The sequence below is a fragment of the Octodon degus genome, unplaced genomic scaffold (genome assembly GCF_000260255.1).
Source record: "Octodon degus isolate 3935 unplaced genomic scaffold, OctDeg1.0 scaffold00304, whole genome shotgun sequence".
Lineage (NCBI taxonomy): Eukaryota > Metazoa > Chordata > Mammalia > Rodentia > Octodontidae > Octodon > Octodon degus.
In genome coordinates, this window is record NW_004524880.1 from 279,606 (window position 1) to 298,828 (window position 19,223).

General features: G+C 51.8%; 1 protein-coding gene across 1 annotated transcript; it reads left to right on the top strand.

The window, feature by feature from the left end:
• The first annotated feature begins 6 nt into the window (after nt 1–6).
• On the top strand, nt 7–16,915 carry Tpm4 (tropomyosin 4). Its single transcript, XM_004647366.2, has 8 exons — nt 7–147; nt 3,455–3,588; nt 6,669–6,786; nt 7,265–7,335; nt 8,583–8,658; nt 10,759–10,821; nt 10,898–10,967; nt 15,859–16,915. The coding sequence occupies exons 1-8, from the start codon at nt 16–18 to the stop codon at nt 15,939–15,941; spliced, it is 747 nt and encodes a 248-aa protein (XP_004647423.1). The 5' UTR covers nt 7–15; the 3' UTR covers nt 15,942–16,915.
• The last annotated feature ends 2,308 nt before the right edge of the window (nt 16,916–19,223 follow it).

Sequence of the window (19,223 nt, forward strand, 5' to 3'; positions counted from 1 at the left end):
GAGCGCCCGCGCGCCATGGCCGGGCTCAACTCGCTGGAGGCGGTGAAGCGCAAGATCCAGGCGCTGCAACAGCAGGCGGACGACGCGGAGGACCGCGCGCAGGGCCTGCAGCGTGAGCTGGACGGCGAGCGCGAGCGGCGCGAGAAAGTGAGGGGCCCGCGCCCCGGCTTCGCTGCCTCCTCCCCCTTCCCGCGCCCCAGCGCCCGGGTCTTTCCTCCTCCTCCACCTCCATGTCCTCCTCCTGTTTCTCCTCCTCCTCCTCTTCGTCGTCCTCCTCCTCCTACCGCGCCTGCCCGGAGAGGGGGTGCAGCGCCCGGCCGGGCGGGACTTGGGGCCCCGGCCCAGGCGCCCATTGTCCTGGGAGGCAGCGGCCGGCTCCCTCGGGCGCGGGGCGGGGGCGTCGCGTAGCGCTTTGTCGCCTGAACTTTCCCGACCGGGCAGGGCTAGGTGGCTCCGTGTCCGCGCCGGGCCGGGGCGGAAGCGCGGCCCAGCGGACACCCCCCTCCCCGCGGCCTATTGCTGCGCCCCGGAGGGCGACTTGGGGCTTGGCTACCGGCTCTGACCCCGTCGCACACTGTACGACCCGGGCTCGTAGTGGGCTGAAAAGTTCGCGGTTAGCAGAGGCCCGAGGGGCGCCGACTGGAGGGGTGCGGTGTGATTAGCACTGGGGGGGGTTCCCGTGCTCAGTTGTGGGGTGCAAGACCAAGAGGGCGTGTGGGGACCCCGGGGGAGGCAGCCAAGTGTGTATGAAGAGGCGGGAGCGCGGCGTGGGGGCCCCAGAGGAGAGGTTGTCTGGCCCGAGTGTGTGCAAGGACCCTTCTGGAGCGTGGCCTGCCACCCAGCCCCGGCCTGGGCTCCGGAGGAAGCGAAAGCCCCGTCGGCCTCCACAGTAGCTGCTCTGGCCTCTGTCGCCCTCTGACCTCACCCCAAGGCGGCTTGCCCAGAGCACAATCCCTCCTGCTCCAAATGGCCTCAGCCTCCAGCGACTAGGCAGTGGGCTGTCCAGGGGGAGGGAGGGAGACTTGTGGAAAGTTTGGGGCTTGTTGAGAAGTTCACTCCATTGAGCGAGCACCTCCTAAGATGATTCTTGAGGGCGAGGAAAGGGGGAAAAGATCCCTCTCTGAGCGTCCTGCGGGGAGGAGAGCGCCAGGCGTGTGGCGGACTCTGGGCCTGCCTCCCAACAGCTGGTTTCGTTTAGATTTTTGTGTGATTAGCTGACATCTTCCTGTTCCTTTGCCACATGTATCTAGCAGGCCTCTTTTACCTTATAAGGAAAATCCTTTGTAGACTGTGGAAGGCTTTGATTGCAGGAAGGGGTGGAGCACAGAATGACTCTCTAAGTGACTAGCAGTTTTTCAGAAATACATGTATGTGTATGTATGTGCAGTTTCTACATTTATGTGGGCAGCTCGGAGCTCTTTGGATTCCAGACAGTTGAACACCTGCCAAAAACGTGGTTGCTAGGATTCAGAATTTGCCACATCAGGGGCTGCTTACTTTTTTTTTTTTTTTTTTTTTTCTTTTGGAGGCAACATGAATCAAGCACCTGTATGATTTTTTTTAAAGCAATTACTTGCCTACTGAAGGGTACTAGATTGCTTTGTGGGGTGATGAAACTTCTGGAATTAGATGATAAGGTTTCTTGCACAATTTTGTGACTATATTTTTTTTTAATGGAAGAAAATATGCATCCTGCCCTGGGGGCTGACAGTGAGAAAAATTGAGGTCCCTGCTGTTAAAAAGAGGTGCCCTGGGCTGGGGGTATGCTTGCTCCTAACCTAGCACCACAAAGAAAAAAGGCACCTGGTTATTTGGAAGGACTGAGTGACTTTTGTTTTTTGAGGCAGGGTCTCACCATGTAGCCCAGGTTGGCCTCAGAGTCGCTGTGCCCCTCCTGCCTCAGCCTCCCTGGCGCTGGGATTCTAGGCGTGTGCCACCCTGCCCGGCAGAGTGACATGCCTTGACAGATGCTATCAGCAATGTTCATGCATCTCCACCCCATGTTTTCAGGGATGGGGCGACCGGAAACACTAGTGGTGTCTGCTCTGTCAGGTTCTGGGGCCGTCGTGGGCTGAGGAACCTTCCTGGTTTTGTGTCTCTGAGCCACGATTTCCTACTCTCGTTGAAGCGCTTTTATTTCTGCTGTGTAAACTCGGCTACAGAAGGTCTGACTTCCCGCTAATTACAGCCAGGGCCTTCTCTGTCCTGGCAGGAAGAGGGTGGCACGGCCCCCCTGCCACTTTACTTCCCCCATGTCCCCTGCCGTCCTTCCGGAGGGGCCCTCCCCAGATCTCAGGCCTCTGCAGGGCTTGAGGCAACCACCGACAGGGAAGAGCCTTGGCTTGGGCGGGGCTCGCGAGCCGGTCCTGGCCAGCTCTGAGTCACTGGACAAGCCACTGTGCCTAACAGGGGCATGCAGTGTCCGGGTCTGAAATGAGCGAGCCGCAAGAGAGTAAAGGGGGCGTGATGCCACATAAGGCTCCCCTCGCGTGATCCCTACCCCTGTGTTGGGGTGACAGGCCTCAGGCAGCTGTGGGACGCCTCTAGGCTCGGAGAAAGGTTCAGGGCAGTGAGGCGACTGCCACAGGTGGCCGAGCCGGGTGCTGACTCGGCATCCATGGATGACGTTCGTGCTTCGCACATTTCCTGCTTTTTGCACACTCCATCACAATAAAAGGTGCACTACACCCGGCAGTCCCAGTACTTAGGAAGCTGAGGCAGGAGGGTTGCCAATTCAAAGCCAGTGTGGGCACCTTAGCAAGACCCTGACTAGGGTGCTAGCCTAGCCCCAGGTTCCTTCTCCAACACAGTATTTTTTAAAAAGGCAAATCCCAGTGCTTGGATGTCTTCCTGGCCTGTGGCCCAGGGTTCTTTCCTTTCTTGTCCTGTTTTTGTCCCTTTGCTTCTGAGTCGGAGTTAATCGGAGACTGCTCCCCCTCTTGCTCTGCCTGCCTCTGCTGGTCAGTGTCTGGGCTTCCGATCAGGCATTCATCTCGCCTCCGGGGAGCATGGCGCAAACCTGCTGGGCTGTGGTGTGCCAAGGCTCCCAGGCGGGCCTTGCTCTGCAAAGCCCATGGCGAGTGCTAGATCCAGGGACCCCGTAGAGAGCTCGACGAGTACAGCTTTGGGTCTCGTCCTCACAGCGCATCCGCTGCTGGAAAGGCCAGCGCCTTCGAGTGAGCTCTCATGATGTTTCCCTCTGTTGATGGCAATGTCCGACCCTTTGGATGATACTCAGTAAGCGAAGGCATTTGTCGGCCGTGTTGACACCAGGCGCCCATCACGTGATGTCAAATCTATAGGGCTACAAGGGTCACGCTGAACTTTGTAGATGTCGCACAAAGGATCAGTTCTCCTTCTGGCTGGGGTGTGCGTGGGCTCTAGTAGGGTGCCGCGGGCCCTCGCTGTAGGCCCACCCGGGCCCTTTAACCTGCCTGTGCTCCTACCCCTCTAGGCTGAAGGAGATGTGGCAGCCCTCAATCGGCGCATCCAGCTTGTGGAGGAGGAGCTGGACCGGGCTCAGGAGCGACTGGCCACGGCCCTGCAGAAACTGGAGGAGGCCGAAAAGGCTGCAGATGAGAGCGAGAGGTAAGGATGCCGGAGCACAGGGGCAGCACTGCGTGACCTCAGGAAATGGGGTCAGACCACAGAAAGCAGAAAATGGGCAGGTAGAAGATTGCAATCAGAAGCTCTGAAAGTGCTGCTTTCTGGAGGTTGCTCTCACTACCTCACTGTCAGGGTGACGTGGAAAGGGGAACGAGCCAGGTGTGGTGGTCAGCCCTGTAATCCCACATCTCAGGAGGCCAAGGCAGGAGGATCGGTGCAAAGTCAAGAGCAGCCTCAGCTACGTGAGCCCAAGGCCAGCCTGAGCTGCACAGGGAGGCCCTGTCTCACAAAGACCAAAAAAAAAAAAAAAAAAAAGGGAAGAAAAACTAGGAAAAGGTCTGAGACGTAGATCGCTGCGAAGACTCTGGGTTCAAAACCCAGCATGGGAAGTAAAGGGGGGGTGGAAAGGGAAGTGGGCCATCTGCTTAGAAACTGAGCTCGCGGTGGGCCTGCTGTAGGCTCACAGATAGTAGCAGCTGGGGGGGCAGTACCCTCAGCGTACTCATAACCCGCATGGCATTGGCGCCAGGTTTGGGTCTCCCGGGTGCTCTGTCCCTGGGCGCTGATTGTTCTCTGGAGGACTGAGGGGAGATTGTGCGTTGCAGAAGCTGCAGCCTCAGCTGGTAAATGGGCTCCTTGTTGGCCATGGTGTGGGCCCGGCCCGGGTCACAGCATTTCTCCCAGGCACCCCATTCACTTAGGTCTCCCTGAGAGAATCCCCCAGAGGACTCATTCTGGTTGTGGGTATGTGCCCCTAAACTGGATACTACGCCATGTGTGAACGAGGGACTCATGAGACTAGGCTCCCAGGTGGGCAGAGGAAACGGCACCTGCTCGAGCTGTTCCAGCACCTTCATGGGGGACGAGATGGCAGCTCAGGCAGCCACAGAGGTGGTACAGGAGCCCAGCAGGCGCTGGTGACTGGGCCTGGATTAACTCCTGCTCCTGCCTGTGGTCAGACCAGCCTGGCCGGGTGTCTCACTTCAAGGACCTCCCCAGTGACACACTGAGAGAGCCAGGGCGGGCCACTCACCTGATTGCTTCATAGTGCCAGAGGCCTTTGTGGCAAATTGCTGTGTGTCAGGAGAAAGAATTCCTCACTTGCAGCGGAGGAGCTAGATGCGGACTCTGCTCTGCCACTTGGACAGTCAGTGTGTTTTGAGATGGGATCTGATTTGTTACCTAGGCTGATCTCAAACTTCCAGGCCCAAGCAATCCTGCATCAGCCTCCTGAGTAACTGGGACCACAGAGGTACACAGAGGCACCCAGCTGGGCACATTTGCTTGCTTGAGTTTTATAAGGGGTCTTCCAACCATCAACATCCTGCAAGCTTGCTCATGCTGAACTAAGGCCCTGCGCGGACGTGCAGGGCATTGCGATGGCTGGCTGAGGGTGACGACGATAGTCCGGATAGAAGTATTTGTCCAACAGAAAGCAGGAGCAGGAATGACACCAAGGAATGGTGGTGCACACCTGTAATCCCAGCGGGAGAATGCTACGTGTTGATGCGCCATTATTTTGAGCTGGTCTCTTGGTGGGCGCTCTAGGATCTTAACCATTCCACTCCTTGTAGTTCAGGAAGCCAAAGCAAGCTCGCTTCCTGGCAACCAGCTGCACTGGACGAGGCCAGCTACCAGCTGTCCCCAGGACCTAACCCTTTCCAAGTCAGGCAGACCCACTGTTGTGGACCTTCCACACCCCTCCCCTGGCCAAGCATCCCTTATCCAAAATGCTTGGGACTGGAACTATTTTGGATTTTACTTTACTTTTTTCTTTTTTTTCCCACATTTTTGGGCTGGGGAGATAGCTCAGTGACTTAAGTGCCTGCCTGGCAAGGACAGGGTCCCGAGTTCAATCCCCAATACCAAAGGAAAAAAAAAATTATTAACCACCTTTTGGAGTATTTATGTATCTATAATGAGCTCTCCTTAGGGACAGGACCCAAGTCTAAAAAATACTTTCTATATTTATATAGCCCTGAAGGTAACCACATAGGATATTTTCACTGTCTCCGTGTTTCCATGGTGATCCATCACCTAGACTTAGGTGTAGAATTTTCTGTTTGTCAGGGGAAGTCAGGACTCCAAAAGCTTGGGCTGGGGATGTAGCCAAGTACTGTAGCACTGACCTAGCATGAGTAAGGCCCTGGACTGCGTCTCCAGCGCTCGCGCGCGCGCGCGCACACACACACACACACACCCCACTGAGTTAGATCTTCTTTGGACTTCGAGTCCTCAGATTAGGGAGGGCATTTCTGGTCCTCAGGTGAAGGAGGCTCTGTCCACCCCTAAACCCCACAGGGTTTCCCCACTAAGTCCAAGCCATCATTTTCCTCTGGCCCTGTGCTTTGTAAAGCCCTACAGTGCCCCCTTCCCCTCGGCATAAGCCCCTGCACTACACCCCAGCCTCAGGCCTGGCACCCAGCTGCTGCACTGTTCCCCAGTATACCTGCTTGTTCACATGTCAGGCTTTCTTACTCGTGGAACAGCCTAGCATCGACATCACCTATTCTTTCTTTATTTTTATATTTTAGGGAAGGGTCTACAGGGTGTTCAGGGTCTTACTACTAGATCAGACTCATAGTGACCCGCCTGTTTACAGCCTCCCAAGAGCTGGGATTACAGGCTTGCGCCACCACACCCAGTCTCCATTGCTGTCTCAGCGCGCCCCCAGGGGCGGGGCCGACCTGGCAGGCCCGGGGATCGAACCCGGGTCCTTAATCCACTGAGTCATTTGGCCGGCCCAACTTCACCTATTATGAAGACTCTTGTGACCCCTCCGGCCCCACCGCAGCCGGCTCCCCAGCTGCTGCAGACCACCCAGGCTCTAGCTGTGCAAGCAGCGCCCTGCACTGTGCTCGCTCACACCAGAGACTTTCCTGTCCTTGCCGTGGCGGCCACGCCCATCCCCTGGGTGCCGGCCGAGGTTATGGAACTCGGAAGGGTCAACAGAGCTTCGCCTGCAACACTGCCAGCTCAGGAAATGCAGACGGGGGCCCAGAGGAGCAGGGCAGCGGTCTATGAGCGCTCAGGGCAGCCAAGAGCTTGCTCTCTCTCTGCAGAGGGATGAAGGTGATAGAAAACCGGGCCATGAAAGATGAGGAGAAGATGGAGATCCAGGAGCTGCAGCTCAAAGAGGCCAAGCACATCGCTGAGGAAGCGGACCGCAAGTACGAGGAGGTGAGCGGGTCCCAGATGCTGGCGGCAGGGAGCAGGAGGAAACGGGGGCTGCGGGTGGGAGGAAGCCAGGGGCAGCGAAAAGGAAGCCCTGCAGGACGGCTGCGCTGGCGCACATCTGCCAGAGACGCCCGCGTGGCTAGGAAACTATCCCGTGTGACGCCCAAAGCCCTGCGAACACTCGGGGCCTGTGGCTGGGCGCTGTGGCCCAGTTTGGCAAGCCCAGGGGCCCAGGGCAGCGCTTCCGTGCCTCTTCCACCTGTCTCTGGGGTTCACGCCCCTTCGCCAGCTGCCTGCCTCACTCCTGGGGCCCAGGAGAGGATTTCAATTCCTGATTCCCTCCCTCGGCCCCTGAGTTGGGGGGCCCACAGGAAGCCCCTGCTGCCTGTGCTGCGGATGTGGCACAGCCGTCTGCACTGGTCGGGCGTCCGACAGTTGCGGGGTGGCGGGGTCACCTTGCTCGGCCGTTCTGACTCCGCAGGTAGCTCGGAAGTTGGTCATCCTGGAAGGCGAGCTGGAAAGGGCCGAGGAGCGTGCGGAGGTGTCTGAACTGTGAGTGTGGAAACTGGCCGACTCACTCCCCGGGTGGAGGAGGGAGTTGTTAGGAGCGGGCCCCGTGCAGGGCCTCGGCCGGGCGGGCGGGCACCCGCATGTCTGCCCTTTGCGCCCATGGCTGACAGGCGCTGTAACCGTTTGGCCTTCACTGCCCTGTGAAGTGTCCAGTGTGTCCTTTTCCCACGAAGATGTTGTAAAATAGACAGAACACGGGTGATGCTAGAGAGCCCCAGGAGCCCTGTTTTCTCAGAAAGGTCATCTCAAGGTTTTGGTTTTTTGTTTTTCTTTTTTGGTCTCTGATCAGGCTGGCCCTGAGCTCGCTTTGTAGCCCAGGCTGGTCTCAGACTCTCAACATCCTGCTGGCTCAGCCAGCTAAGTGCTGCGATGACAGGCGTGTACCACCATGCCCCACCTTGAGTTTTCCTTTTTTCTTTTTTGAAAGCCTCCATTGTGGAGGCTGAGGCAGGATCACCAGTTCAAAGCCAGCTTGAGCTACATAATGAGACCTTAAAAAACAGCAACAAAAAAGAGTCCAAGTTGCCCAGGCTTGGCTTGAACTTGTGATCCTCCTGCCTCGGCCACTTGAGTGGCTGGGATTATAGGCATGCACCCTCATGCCTCACAGGCCAAGCCTTCTTACAGATGGATGACGGCGCAGGGCAGGCTGCCCTTCCGGTGCTGCGATGTTTTGCATTGTCACTGCTGGGCCAAGTCATTCTGGGGGCGTGGGGCAAGCTTGACCAGAACTCTACAAGCTCCAACAAACAAAACGCCTCTTTCCTTGGCCTGGGATGAGGAGTCCAGCTCCACCGAGCACCCTGCAGTGCCAAGGGAGATCTGGTTGTACAAACCTGCTCCAGGCTCACTTCCAGGAGTGTTCGGTGTGAACTCTGGTGGCTGCCTGCCGGCTTCTGCACCCGTTCTTGTCCTTACCCCTTCCGGCGGCGTGGCCTCATGCAGCCAGTTCCCTACGTCCCTGCAGCCACTCCCTTGGCAAAAGCCCAGGAGTGCTTTACGTACCTTCCAAGTGCTCCCAGCCAGCCCGCCTTGCCTCTGCCTGGTATGAGAAAGATTTGCTAAGTACACAACATTACAAAATCCATTAACATTTTTCCCGCATTCCTTCTGGAGGCCCTGGGCAGCACAGGCTTCTCCTTTTGCAGGCTTTTTTTTTTTTTTTTTTTTAAGAGTACTGCCTGCTGTACGGGAAGAAGAGACACCCTGATTCTTTTGTCTTTGTGCAGAAAATGTGGTGACCTGGAAGAAGAGCTCAAGAATGTCACCAACAACCTGAAGTCACTGGAGGCTGCATCTGAGAAGGTTGGTGGTTAGCCCGAGTCGAAGGAGGCATGCTGGACTTTGCTCTGTTCTTCAGCCAAGTTACTCAGAACATGCCAGGGTATCGGGAATCTGACCTTCATTTGTCAACAGCGGCTCTTGTGCCAGCAGCCAGGGTTTCCCCCTGCCGAGGAGCTGGCCAGAGGCTGGACTTACCAGTGCTCAGCAACGCTGTCCATGGGGTCCTAGTACCTGGTTTTTCTTTTTTCTTTTAACATATGTGTGATTGAACCCAGGGCCTTACCCATGCTAGGCAACTGCTCCATCACCTATAGCTCCTGCCTTTTTTTTTTTTCTGAACTTTCTTTCTGTCTGAGATAGGGTTTGATTATATAGCCCAGGCTGGCCGTGAACTTGCAGCAATCTTCCTGCCTTAGCTTCCCAAGTCCTAGGATTACAGGAGTGCACCACCATACCCACCTACCCCTCCTTTTTTGGGACAGGTTCTCACTAGGTTCCCCAGGCTATCAAACTTGTTACTCTCCTGCCTCAGCCTCCTAAGTAGTATGCGCCAGCAATCTGACTTAAGTATCTTTCACAGCCGCTCCATATGAGGATGGGGATGCAATCTTGAGTACCTGGTGAGGCTCCTCTCAGGGAGAGCTAAGCAAAACAAAATAAATGCAAAGCTTCACTGCCTCCTGGAGCCCTTGCTTCTTCCAGAATTACCTTCTCAGGGATGGGACTGGCTTTCTCAGGTCAAAAGTGTCCAGAGCAGTTACTCCAGAAAAGACCACGCCCACTCTTCTGCAGCCCAGCCCAAGGAATCCCCCAGCTTCATTTCTTTTCTCCCACCATCACTGGGTGTACTGGAACTCAAGGCCTCCCACGTTCCCCATCACCTCATTCTTTAACTCTTTATTTTTGGGGGGAGGAGTTAAGTCAGGGTTGCATTGTGTAGCCCAGGCTGGCCTTGAACTTGCAACAATTCTCCTTCCTCAGCCTCCCGAGTGCTGGGATTATAGGCATATGCCACTATGCCTGGCCATCACCTTCTCCTTTGAACCTGCTGTACACTCAGCCTGGCATGGCCATCCCTTGTCCCATATCCCTGGGCTTGAAAACCCTATTCATTCTTCATGCCTCAACTGACTCTTGGCTCCTTCCGAGAGCCCCTGTCTGGCTTCCCACTCGGAAAAGGGCCTTCCACATGCTCACTGGCGTAGTCCTCTGTGTGTCTCCTGCTGTGATCTTATTTATCAGGGCTCTGAAAGCAGAACGTGCTAAGCATGTGCACGCTGCCCGGCCCTGTGCATGTATCACAACCTAGCCTGTCTGCCTCGTGGAGGGCAGTGTCCCTGACAGAGTGCCGCTCCTGGTGTCTGCAGGCCACAGGGACAGGTCATAAATAAACGTGTCCACTCATGCATGTCAGATGCAGCCCTGGGCCAGAGGTGGCAGACGGTGACAGTAACAGAGTGCTTCAGAATACAATGCAAAGATCTTGCAAAACTGGGAAACTGTCATCAAGAAGGTGACATTTTTTCAAAAGCTAGTGAGGGCTGGCAGCATACCTCCGTGTTAGAGCACTTGGTCCCCCAGCAAGACCCTGGGGTTCTGTCCCCAGTGCTAAAGGGGTTATTCAAAAAAAAAAAAAAAAAACCAGCCACTTCTGTGGTGAGAGCCAGAAGCCCAGAATCCACAACCAGAGCCTTGACCCCACACTTTCATCAAGCCTTGTCACTCAACAGCCATGGGCCCTGAGACAAGAACTTAGCCTTTGTACTGTCCTTTCGCCATCTGGAAAATAGACTGAGGCACAGGGGCGTGGTGCACTGGAGGGTAGCCCACCTGGGGTGAGGCCCCAGAGACCATGTGACTGGGAGTCACCAGGTCAGGGACAGGCCATGCTGGCGACACACTCACGGAGAGGGGCTGGAAGGCGGCGTGCCATCTGGTGAGTGGGGAGAGATGAAAATGACTGGAAACACGGCCTGGCCTCAAGCGCATCACCGAGCTTTGGCCCGGAAGCTGCAGCTCTGCCCTGCGCTTCATGCGCCTGCCACCCTGCCAGGGCCCTCTGCCTCCTCCTACGCTTTGTATTTGTCCTGTCCTAAAGCCATGTTTTGGTTTCCCCCACAGTATTCTGAAAAGGAGGATAAATATGAAGAAGAAATTAAACTTCTGTCTGACAAACTGAAAGAGGTGAGTGGGCCTCACCCAGCGGGTCCCCGGCCACACCCGGGCCATGGCCACGTGTGCTGACTCTCCTCCTCCCTAGGCTGAGACCCGCGCGGAATTCGCAGAGAGAACAGTTTCAAAGCTGGAAAAGACCATTGACGACCTGGAAGGTAGGAAAAAGTCTGTCTTGTCTGTCTCCTCCTGTGTGACAGCCTTGGGGTGGGGGTGGGGTGGGGCCTTGTACAGGGGCTGAGTCTGCCTTTGTTCGCCAAAGGAGTAGAATGCAGAGTGAGGAAGTCTAGAATCCTTTAACTTGCTCATTTCAGAAATGCCTTGCATTTTTACAGAGCTTCCTCCCAGGGAGATGCAGGCTTGTCGCACTATGAGAAAATGGAAAGATAGGGACTGCAGAGACCAGAGGAATTTTAGGCGAGCCTGCAAGTCTGGCTGGTGCCCCACACAGGCAGCACTTCCTGAAACGTTCCAATTATAAACATTCTGTCCTGTGTCTTTCGTGATAGAGCTGGGACATTCCAGAAACGTGGGGTTAAACCCAAATCTCCCAGCCTTCCTGTCGCGCCCAGCAGGGTGCCGTTCTTCAGACCACATGTCCCTGTGCTTGCCTGGGGAAGTGAAGCTTCCATATAAGGGAAGGCGCCCTAATTCCCAGCGGCAGCCTTGGAGTTGAGTGACAGCACTGGAAGTCAGAAATAATCTGGTGTCCCAGGGTGGCTGGGAGGAAGCCCTGGCCGTTTCTAGTCACCATGCTGAAGGTTCCTTCATTATGGCTAATGCCTCACAGCATCTCACACAACTTAGAAATCACTCTGTAGAACCTTTGTTTTTGTTTGTTGTACACAGAACATATTTTCCCCAAGTCCCAGCTTTGTTTTGCTTTGGTTTTTGTTGTTTTGAGACACGGTCTCCCTATGTAGTGCAGGCTGGCCCTGAACTCAGTGATCCTCCTGCCTCAGCCTCCCAAGTGCTGGAGTGACAGGTGTGTGCCACCACACCCAGTCTCACTTTGTTTTCTTCCCCTCCTTGTTTGTCCGTGACTCTCCACTCAATGCTCCCTGGCGACCTCACCCTCTAGATGAGCTGCAGGTTCTGAAGCCGCACCAAGCTCTCAGCCACATGCTGTCTCCCGAGCTTTGGGGTGCCACCCTCGGTGCCAGCAGTACTGAGGTGTGCCTTCTCCCGTGGCGCCTACTCTGCCGTGGGTTTCCAGGAGCTCCAGGTTCCTGTCCCGTTTGCTCTTTCAGGCCTTATGATGTGTGTGACTCTGTGAAATCGAGACAGGCAGCCCTCGTCCCTCTCTGGTTCTGCTTGCCGTCCTTGACCGTGGCTGGAGCCACAAGTCAGGGATTGGCTTTGTCTCCTCTCTGAAGAGCAGCTTGTTAGAGAGATGACACCCACTCCATGCTCTTCTGAAACATGAAGACAGCCACTTTGGCACAGGCTCCCCAATGTGGTATTAGCTGCTTCTCATGCCAGTAGTTTTTCCTTAAATAGAAGTCGTTTGAATGGAGATTCACCCCTTCAGGCCTCTGGGGCAGCTTAATAAACGGCAGAACTCGCAGCAGCCAGCCGGCCTGCGTTGCCAGCTAGGCAACCCTTGAAGGCAGTTGCGAGCTATGAATTCAGGTGGCGGCAAGGGTGCCTGCCTCTCCTTCGTCCTTGGCTCATCTGTCTCTCTGTGGTGCTCAGAATGGGGACCAGGCTCCCTCCCACCGTCTCTGTTCAGGGAACAGGAATCCAGCTCTCAGTGCCAGGGGACAATTCTCCAGGGGAAAGCTGCGCAGGGAATCCAAGAACATAGCAGGGGAAGGGAGTCAAAACTGTTAGGCCTTCAAAGAAGTAAGGTGACTTTTCCCCCGTAAATTCTACACAGAGTGGCCAGAGACACTACCATCTGTCTCTCTTCACACTTCCCAGGACACTGTCTGGTTTAGTGAGAATGTATACAGTTTTCTGGTGGTTGCTCAAAATTCATGTTTAAAGTGACCCAAAAACTCATGGATTTGTCCATCATAATTCAGATTTCAAGTTCAAAACTCAAATAATGAGCTCTGTCCTGTAGCCACCCCCTACACCTCAAATTACCCTCGAAACACGTGACATTTTGATGTCCCATCACATCTCCTGGAGCACCCACCAAACTTGAAAAGGGCATGAACTCTCCAAGTAGATCAAATGTGGGTTGTTACACCTTTTTTTTTTTTTTTTTTTGAGACAGGATCTTGCTACATAGTTCAAGGTGATCCTGAACTCCCTGTGTATACTGACCTCAACTCCCGGTCCTCCTGTCTCAGCCTCCAGAGTGCTGGGATTGAAGGAGTGCGGAACCATACCCAGAACCTTGATTGTCATCATGCTACACTTGTTTGTTTTTTATTTATTTTTGGTCTTTTTGAGACAGGGTCTCGCTATGCAGCTCAGGCTGGCCTTGAGCTTACCTTGTAGCCCAGTCTGGTCTCCAACTCACATGGATCCTCCTGCCTCAGCCCTGAGTGCTGAGATTACAAGTGTGCACCACCATGCCTAGCTTAGGTTTTTTGGTTTTTTGGTTTTAATTCAGATAGCACTCCGTCCCAATTTTTTGTTTATTCCTACAAAATACGTTTCCCAGGGACAACCCGCTCAAGACCCTCTCCTGTTCTCTCAGACAGGAGCTTTTCTTCCCTCAATAAATATATTCTGCTCATTTTAAAAAAAAATACATATATATATGTTTTCCCCTAAACTACCCCTATCTTCCCATCCCCAACTTCTCTCTGTCCTTAACTACCACTGCCTACTGTCTCATGTAAGCCATTGGGATGACTGCAGCCTGTCTAGGGAGTGATTTCTCTTGATCTGCTTCCTGGGACTTTTCCGGACATCTGTAGTCTCTGCCCTCTGAAATAACTGTCCAGCCCTGCCTGTCCATTCTACTTACTGAGCACCAAAATGGATTTCACTTACAAAGAGGAGTGGTATGGAGGTGGGAGCCTATGAGCATTGACACAGTCCGCAAAGTCAGTTAAACCTTTGAGGGAAAACTACTTCATCTCAGGCGTAACAGCAAATCGATGCCAGAGAATCCAGAAGACGGGATGAGGTGAGTTTAGGATCTGTTAGTGAGAGACCTGCGTTGGAATCCTAGCTCTACACTTGGGCTATGCAATCTTGAACAAGCTGCTTAGCTTTCCTCAAAAAGTAAGGTATAAGGCTAGGGAGATAGTTCAGCAGCGTAAGTGTCTGCCTGGCAAGCACAAGGTTGTAGGTTCAATTCCCAGTACAAAAAAAATTTTTAAACTAAAGATATGATCTGCAGAAATTGTGAGGATTGGGCTGGGAAGATAGCATGGTGGCCTAAGCACCTGCCTGGAAAGAGCAAGGTCCCAGGTTTGATCCCCAGTACCACATGCTATGCCAGCCACTGAAGCCAGGTGTGGTGGTATACACCTGTAGTCCCAGCACTGGGGAAGCTGAGACAGGAGGAGCACTACAAGTCTGAACTGTGTAATGAGACTGTATCCAAAAAGAAAAATTAAAAAGAAATTGTGAGGACTTGATGATGATGTAAGGCAGAACCCAGCTCAGGGCACTTCTGGACATCTCCAGATCCAGATCCACAGCTGTGCGTCACTTGGCTTTGCGTTTGGGACGGGTTCTCCTGTGTAGTTCAGGCTGGCCTGGAACTCACTGTGTAGCCCAGGCTGGCCTGGAACTTGTGCTGATGCTCCTGCCTCAGCCTCTGGAGTGCTGGGATTACACACCCAGTGGGTTTTTTCTTAAGTCCCTTCTCAAATGAAAGGTTCCACTGTTGTAGCAAAAGGCAGCCAACTTCTCCAATCCCTTGTTGTGTCCTGCTGAAATTTTCCAGGCTGATGCTATCATATTTTATGAGGCACTGAGGCATTTTGCTTTCCTTCCAGTATTTTAATGACTCTTGGCCTAGTCCCTTATCTGCCATCCCGCACTGCAAACCAGTCCTTTCTCATCTTTGTCATGGCTTTTTTTTTTTTTTTTTTAATCAGCTCAATCACTGGAAAACAAGTCTGCAAATACAGTCTGGTCTGAATTTCAGTCATGTTACACTTATCAGAGGTTGACTTGACTGGTGCAGATACACAGACAGGAGGACACAATTAGGTCTGGAATGGAAACAGCCACTCCAGGGGCCTGACAGCAAAGATGGGCTGTGGGATTGCATCTTCCTGTCAAAGTCAGGGACTAATGCCTGGCATTAGGGGTAATTTTACTAAGTCACCCACATTAGTACTTAAATCTTAAATTTGTGTAAGCTCTTCGTATCTCCTGAAGCCTTTCTCATTGGCACCTAATAATATCCAAATCATATGCTGGTACTATTCTATCCATTTAGTAGAATGGAAGAAACTAAGACCTAGAAAAATTAAATGGCTTGGGCCAGCAAGGTAGCTCAGCAGACTAAATGCTTTCAGACTGGGGTTGGAACCCCAGTACCTCATGCTACACCAGCCCCGCCCCAGGTGTACTGAGCCAGTGATGGAGTCCGGGCATGGTGGCACACACCTGTAATCCCTGTGCTGGGGAGGCTGAAAAGAGGAGGATCACTGTGAGTCCGAGCTGCACAGTGAGACCCTTTATCAAATACATTCTTAAAAAAAATTTCAATGGATTACCGCAGTGGCACAACTAGGGTCTGAATACAGGTGCTCTGACTGTAGGGTCGCCAGACTCAGCCAGGGAAAATATAAGATGCTGAGTTAAATTTGAAATTAAGATAAGCAAAGAATAGTATTTTGGCCTAAGTACATCTCATACAACATTTGGGATATACTTGTTGTAAAATAGCATTTGTGGCTTATCTGACATTCAGTTTAACATGGTACCCTGTAGTTTACCTTGCAACAGACTTCAAATTTTGGTTCTTGGCCCCTAGTTTCCTAAACTGTTCTGCTGAAATTAAAATGAAAAACATGTTCTCTGTTATGAATTTGTCTTTGTCAACGTGAAGATTTCTTTTAGAAACTTTTTCCTTTTATTTAGCAAAGATGCTTATTCACTTCTCTCTTCTCTCTTAATCCCCACCAGAAAAACTTGCCCAGGCCAAAGAAGAGAACGTGGGCCTACATCAGACACTGGATCAGACACTAAACGAACTTAACTGTATATAACCAGAAGTGGAAAAGTGGTTCTCATAGAAACTCCAGTGCTCCGTGTCATTCTCTTCGCCTTGTGAGAAGTTTCTTTTGTTATCGCATCTTCGCTTTGCTGGAAATGTCAAGCCAGTTATGAATACATGACCAAATATTTTATAGCAGAGATGCTTTGGGCACCAGTTAAATTTTAATCCCCCTCTTTTTTTCTTTCTAAATGGCACCAGCTTTTTAGCTCTATTTTTACCCTTAAGTTGCATTTATTCCTAAGGTAGGCAGGGTATTTCGTATTGAGCACATTCTCTTTGAGACCAAGATCTGTTTTCTGGGAGAATATAACCCCACACTTTTAAAACATAGACTCTGATTATCTCACAGTGGGTTTAAAAATGCTAAAGACTGTAAACTGTCTGGGTCACCCTTGTCCACAAACAGCAGGAAGTTAGGGACCATTACAGTAAAATGATGGGGATTTTCCATCCTGAGCAAAAAAAAAATTAGAAAGGGCTATTGTGGAAAGTCATAAAGCACAGCTAGATTAACCTGGTCACCATGGCCCTTCTCCATACTACACTGCAGAACAAACATCCTCCGCACAGGCAGCACGAGCCTGCCTGGGAAGTGGTCCTAACACTTACTCAGGTCTTTTCTGGACATGTCCTGAATGCTATGTTCCTCCAGGTATTTCATTCTGACATGGTTCTCTAACAAGTGGCTCTCTAACTTTAACAGTGGCCCACGCTTGTCTGTTCTGATGTAAGGCCATGCACTGGGCAGGAATGTGGTGTGCAGTCCTGTCTAGTTCCGCCATATTCAGATGACTGTTGGCCATCAGTAAACTGAGAGAAAGAAATGCTTTCTATTAAAAACACTGGGCAGCAAAGTGGAGATCAAAGTCATGGGTGTAACTTCATCTCTGCACTTAATGGAAAATGGAAGATTTCCTTCGCTTGGACTTGAATTCCTTCTTTGGGACCAAGTTACTAAACATTCAAAAAAAAACCTCCTGATTAAACTGGATGTGGAGAATTTTGTAGGCAGGGGCTGAACATCTTGGTTTTGTTGTCATTTTGCTTTCTCAGTTAACATCTCAGATCTGAAACATTCCATATTCTCCAGCAGCATGGGGGTCAACTCCAGTTTACAACTCTGACTCAAGCCAGCCCGCTTCTAGCTTGTCTGAGTCCCCTGCCCCTCACTCTATTTATTAAGCATCACACTACCAGGAGATACACTTGTGAATTGTGCAACTGAATAAAATCCACACTCTTCTTTAGATTCTTGCAACTGTATCATATGTAATAGTATCACTTTTTCTACATTTTGGTCAAATAAATTTTTACAGAAACCACCACTTGTGTGAACTTGAGTATGTGGGGACATACAGTGCATTTTGCTTCAACAAACGTGAATGGGATGCAAAGAAAAGGTAACTGTGCCAAGAACATACCAGACGTTGCGTATTTGCTTTATGCCATGACTTCATGGTAAAAGGGTTATGATCTCGTATTGCAGATGACAGCACCTGGTCTTTGTCCTCCCTAGTCCTGTCTGCATACCAGGCCGTCTGGCTAAGGGTGTGTGCTGTATGTAAAAAGACAAAGCAGAGAGTGGAGGATGTGGCTCAGCAGGAAAGTGCTTGCCTCAGATGTATGTATGAAGCCCTGGGTTCAAGTTTCAGTGCAGAAAAAAAAAACCTAAAGCAGAAGTAGAAAAGGTAGAAGGTGGGGCTGAGTCCATGCTGACCAAAATCTAAATTGGTCAAGCTGAGAGAAACTGAAGTGAGCAAAGTACTGCATTAGGAAAAGCCACTTTGCATTCACTTTCTGCAAGGACTAGAGTCAAGGTAGACAGCGGGCAGGGAGGCAAGTTGGGAAAGGGTTTCAGTAATCCAAGGTAGCCCTGAAAAGTACAAGGTGTAGTGTTCAGGAAGAAGGGATCTTAAAACTGAGCTGACTGCATGAGCAGGAGTTTAAAGAGGTCAAAAAGTCAGTACAGCTTCACTACTGGACTTGCTTGTACTTGGCTTCAAGATCTTACCTTGGGGAGGGAGGGGAAGTAAAGAATCAGAAATGAAAGAGAAATGAAAAACTTTGAAATGTTAATACAGTGTGCAAACAATTTTGTTATCAACTATCATTAGATAGTTCCTGTCAATTCACTGTGGAGTCAGCAGCTCACAGTGTAGAATTTGAGCTGTGATTCCTCTCCTCAAACTCCTCTACCTTACTAGACTGAAGTTCCTCCTTTACTTCATTTTTTCCTGCCCACCTCCCCTTGGTTTATAATCTAATCTCAGGATCTGTCTTAGTCATCCCTGTGCCTCAGCACTTACTATAAGGAAGTCTTCACTGTTAACTGACCTGTAGACTGTGAAGTTAGGACGAGATTGTGAAGGGCACTGGACCCTAAGGTAAAGATGGTTTTATCTTGCTGAGAGGCCACAAACAAATACTCTACAGTGAGCGCACTGCAGGGCAGCATCTGGTTAGAGGAAGTGCTGGTCAGGGAGACCAGTGGAGCAATGAATGTGGAAAGGCAAGATTCAGAACTACTCAGGATCTCTGTGAGAACCAGGATCAGAGCAATCCCAGAAAGATGTTCAAAATTATTACCTTAGGTTTCACCAAGAGAGAATTAGAAGTGAACCTGGACAGATGAGTTGAGCTGTGGGCATGCGGAGTTGGCACTTTCTTTGGCAAATCCCAAGGCAAATGTCCAGAAAGCAGTTAAACATGGAATCACTGGGAAAATGGACAGAAAGCAGCATCCCTGCATGAAGATACTGGAAGCCGCAGGAGTGAGTGAGGTCACCCAGGAAGTGAGAACAGAAATGAGGAACTGTGAGGAGGAACAAAATCCCCTGAAAGGCTGCATTGGGCTCTGACAGGCCACTCAGGGGGAAGAGAGGTGGTAGAAGAAACAAGCATACAAAACGAGCAGAATACCAAGAAAAAGGGATTTCCAGAGAAGGTGGCCAAGCTAGATATCTTATCCTTCCAGGCCAGGGCTAGAAAGTGGTGGAAAGCTCTGGCTGGAACTCCTTACAGAGCTGCATGAATCAAAGCCGGAGCTGAAGGGAAAGGAGAGAGGGGCGAGCTATGAGCCCACGTTTGGGTCAGCCCTGAGGCTGCCCGGAAACTTCGAGAAGAACATTGTCTGAGTCTGGAAACTGCAGATCAGATCTTAGCCTATGAAGTGTGTCGGCGTGAAAGTCACTTAACCTGTGGCCTTGATCTTCTCACCATAAAGCAAGAAAGCAGCACCTGCCTTGCAGCACCGCACAGGGGTTAAACACAT

What these genes read in the sequence shown, in the direction of transcription:
- Tpm4 (XM_004647366.2), top strand. Translation starts at nt 16, where the DNA reads ATGGCCGGGCTCAACTCGCTGGAGGCGGTGAAGCGCAAGATCCAGGCG. An exon ending in GCTGCAGATGAGAGCGAGAG is followed by an intron (nt 3,589 to 6,668) that starts GTAAGGATGCCG and finishes CTCTCTCTGCAG; the next exon opens with AGGGATGAAGGTGATAGAAA. An exon ending in TGGAGGCTGCATCTGAGAAG is followed by an intron (nt 8,659 to 10,758) that starts GTTGGTGGTTAG and finishes TTTCCCCCACAG; the next exon opens with TATTCTGAAAAGGAGGATAA.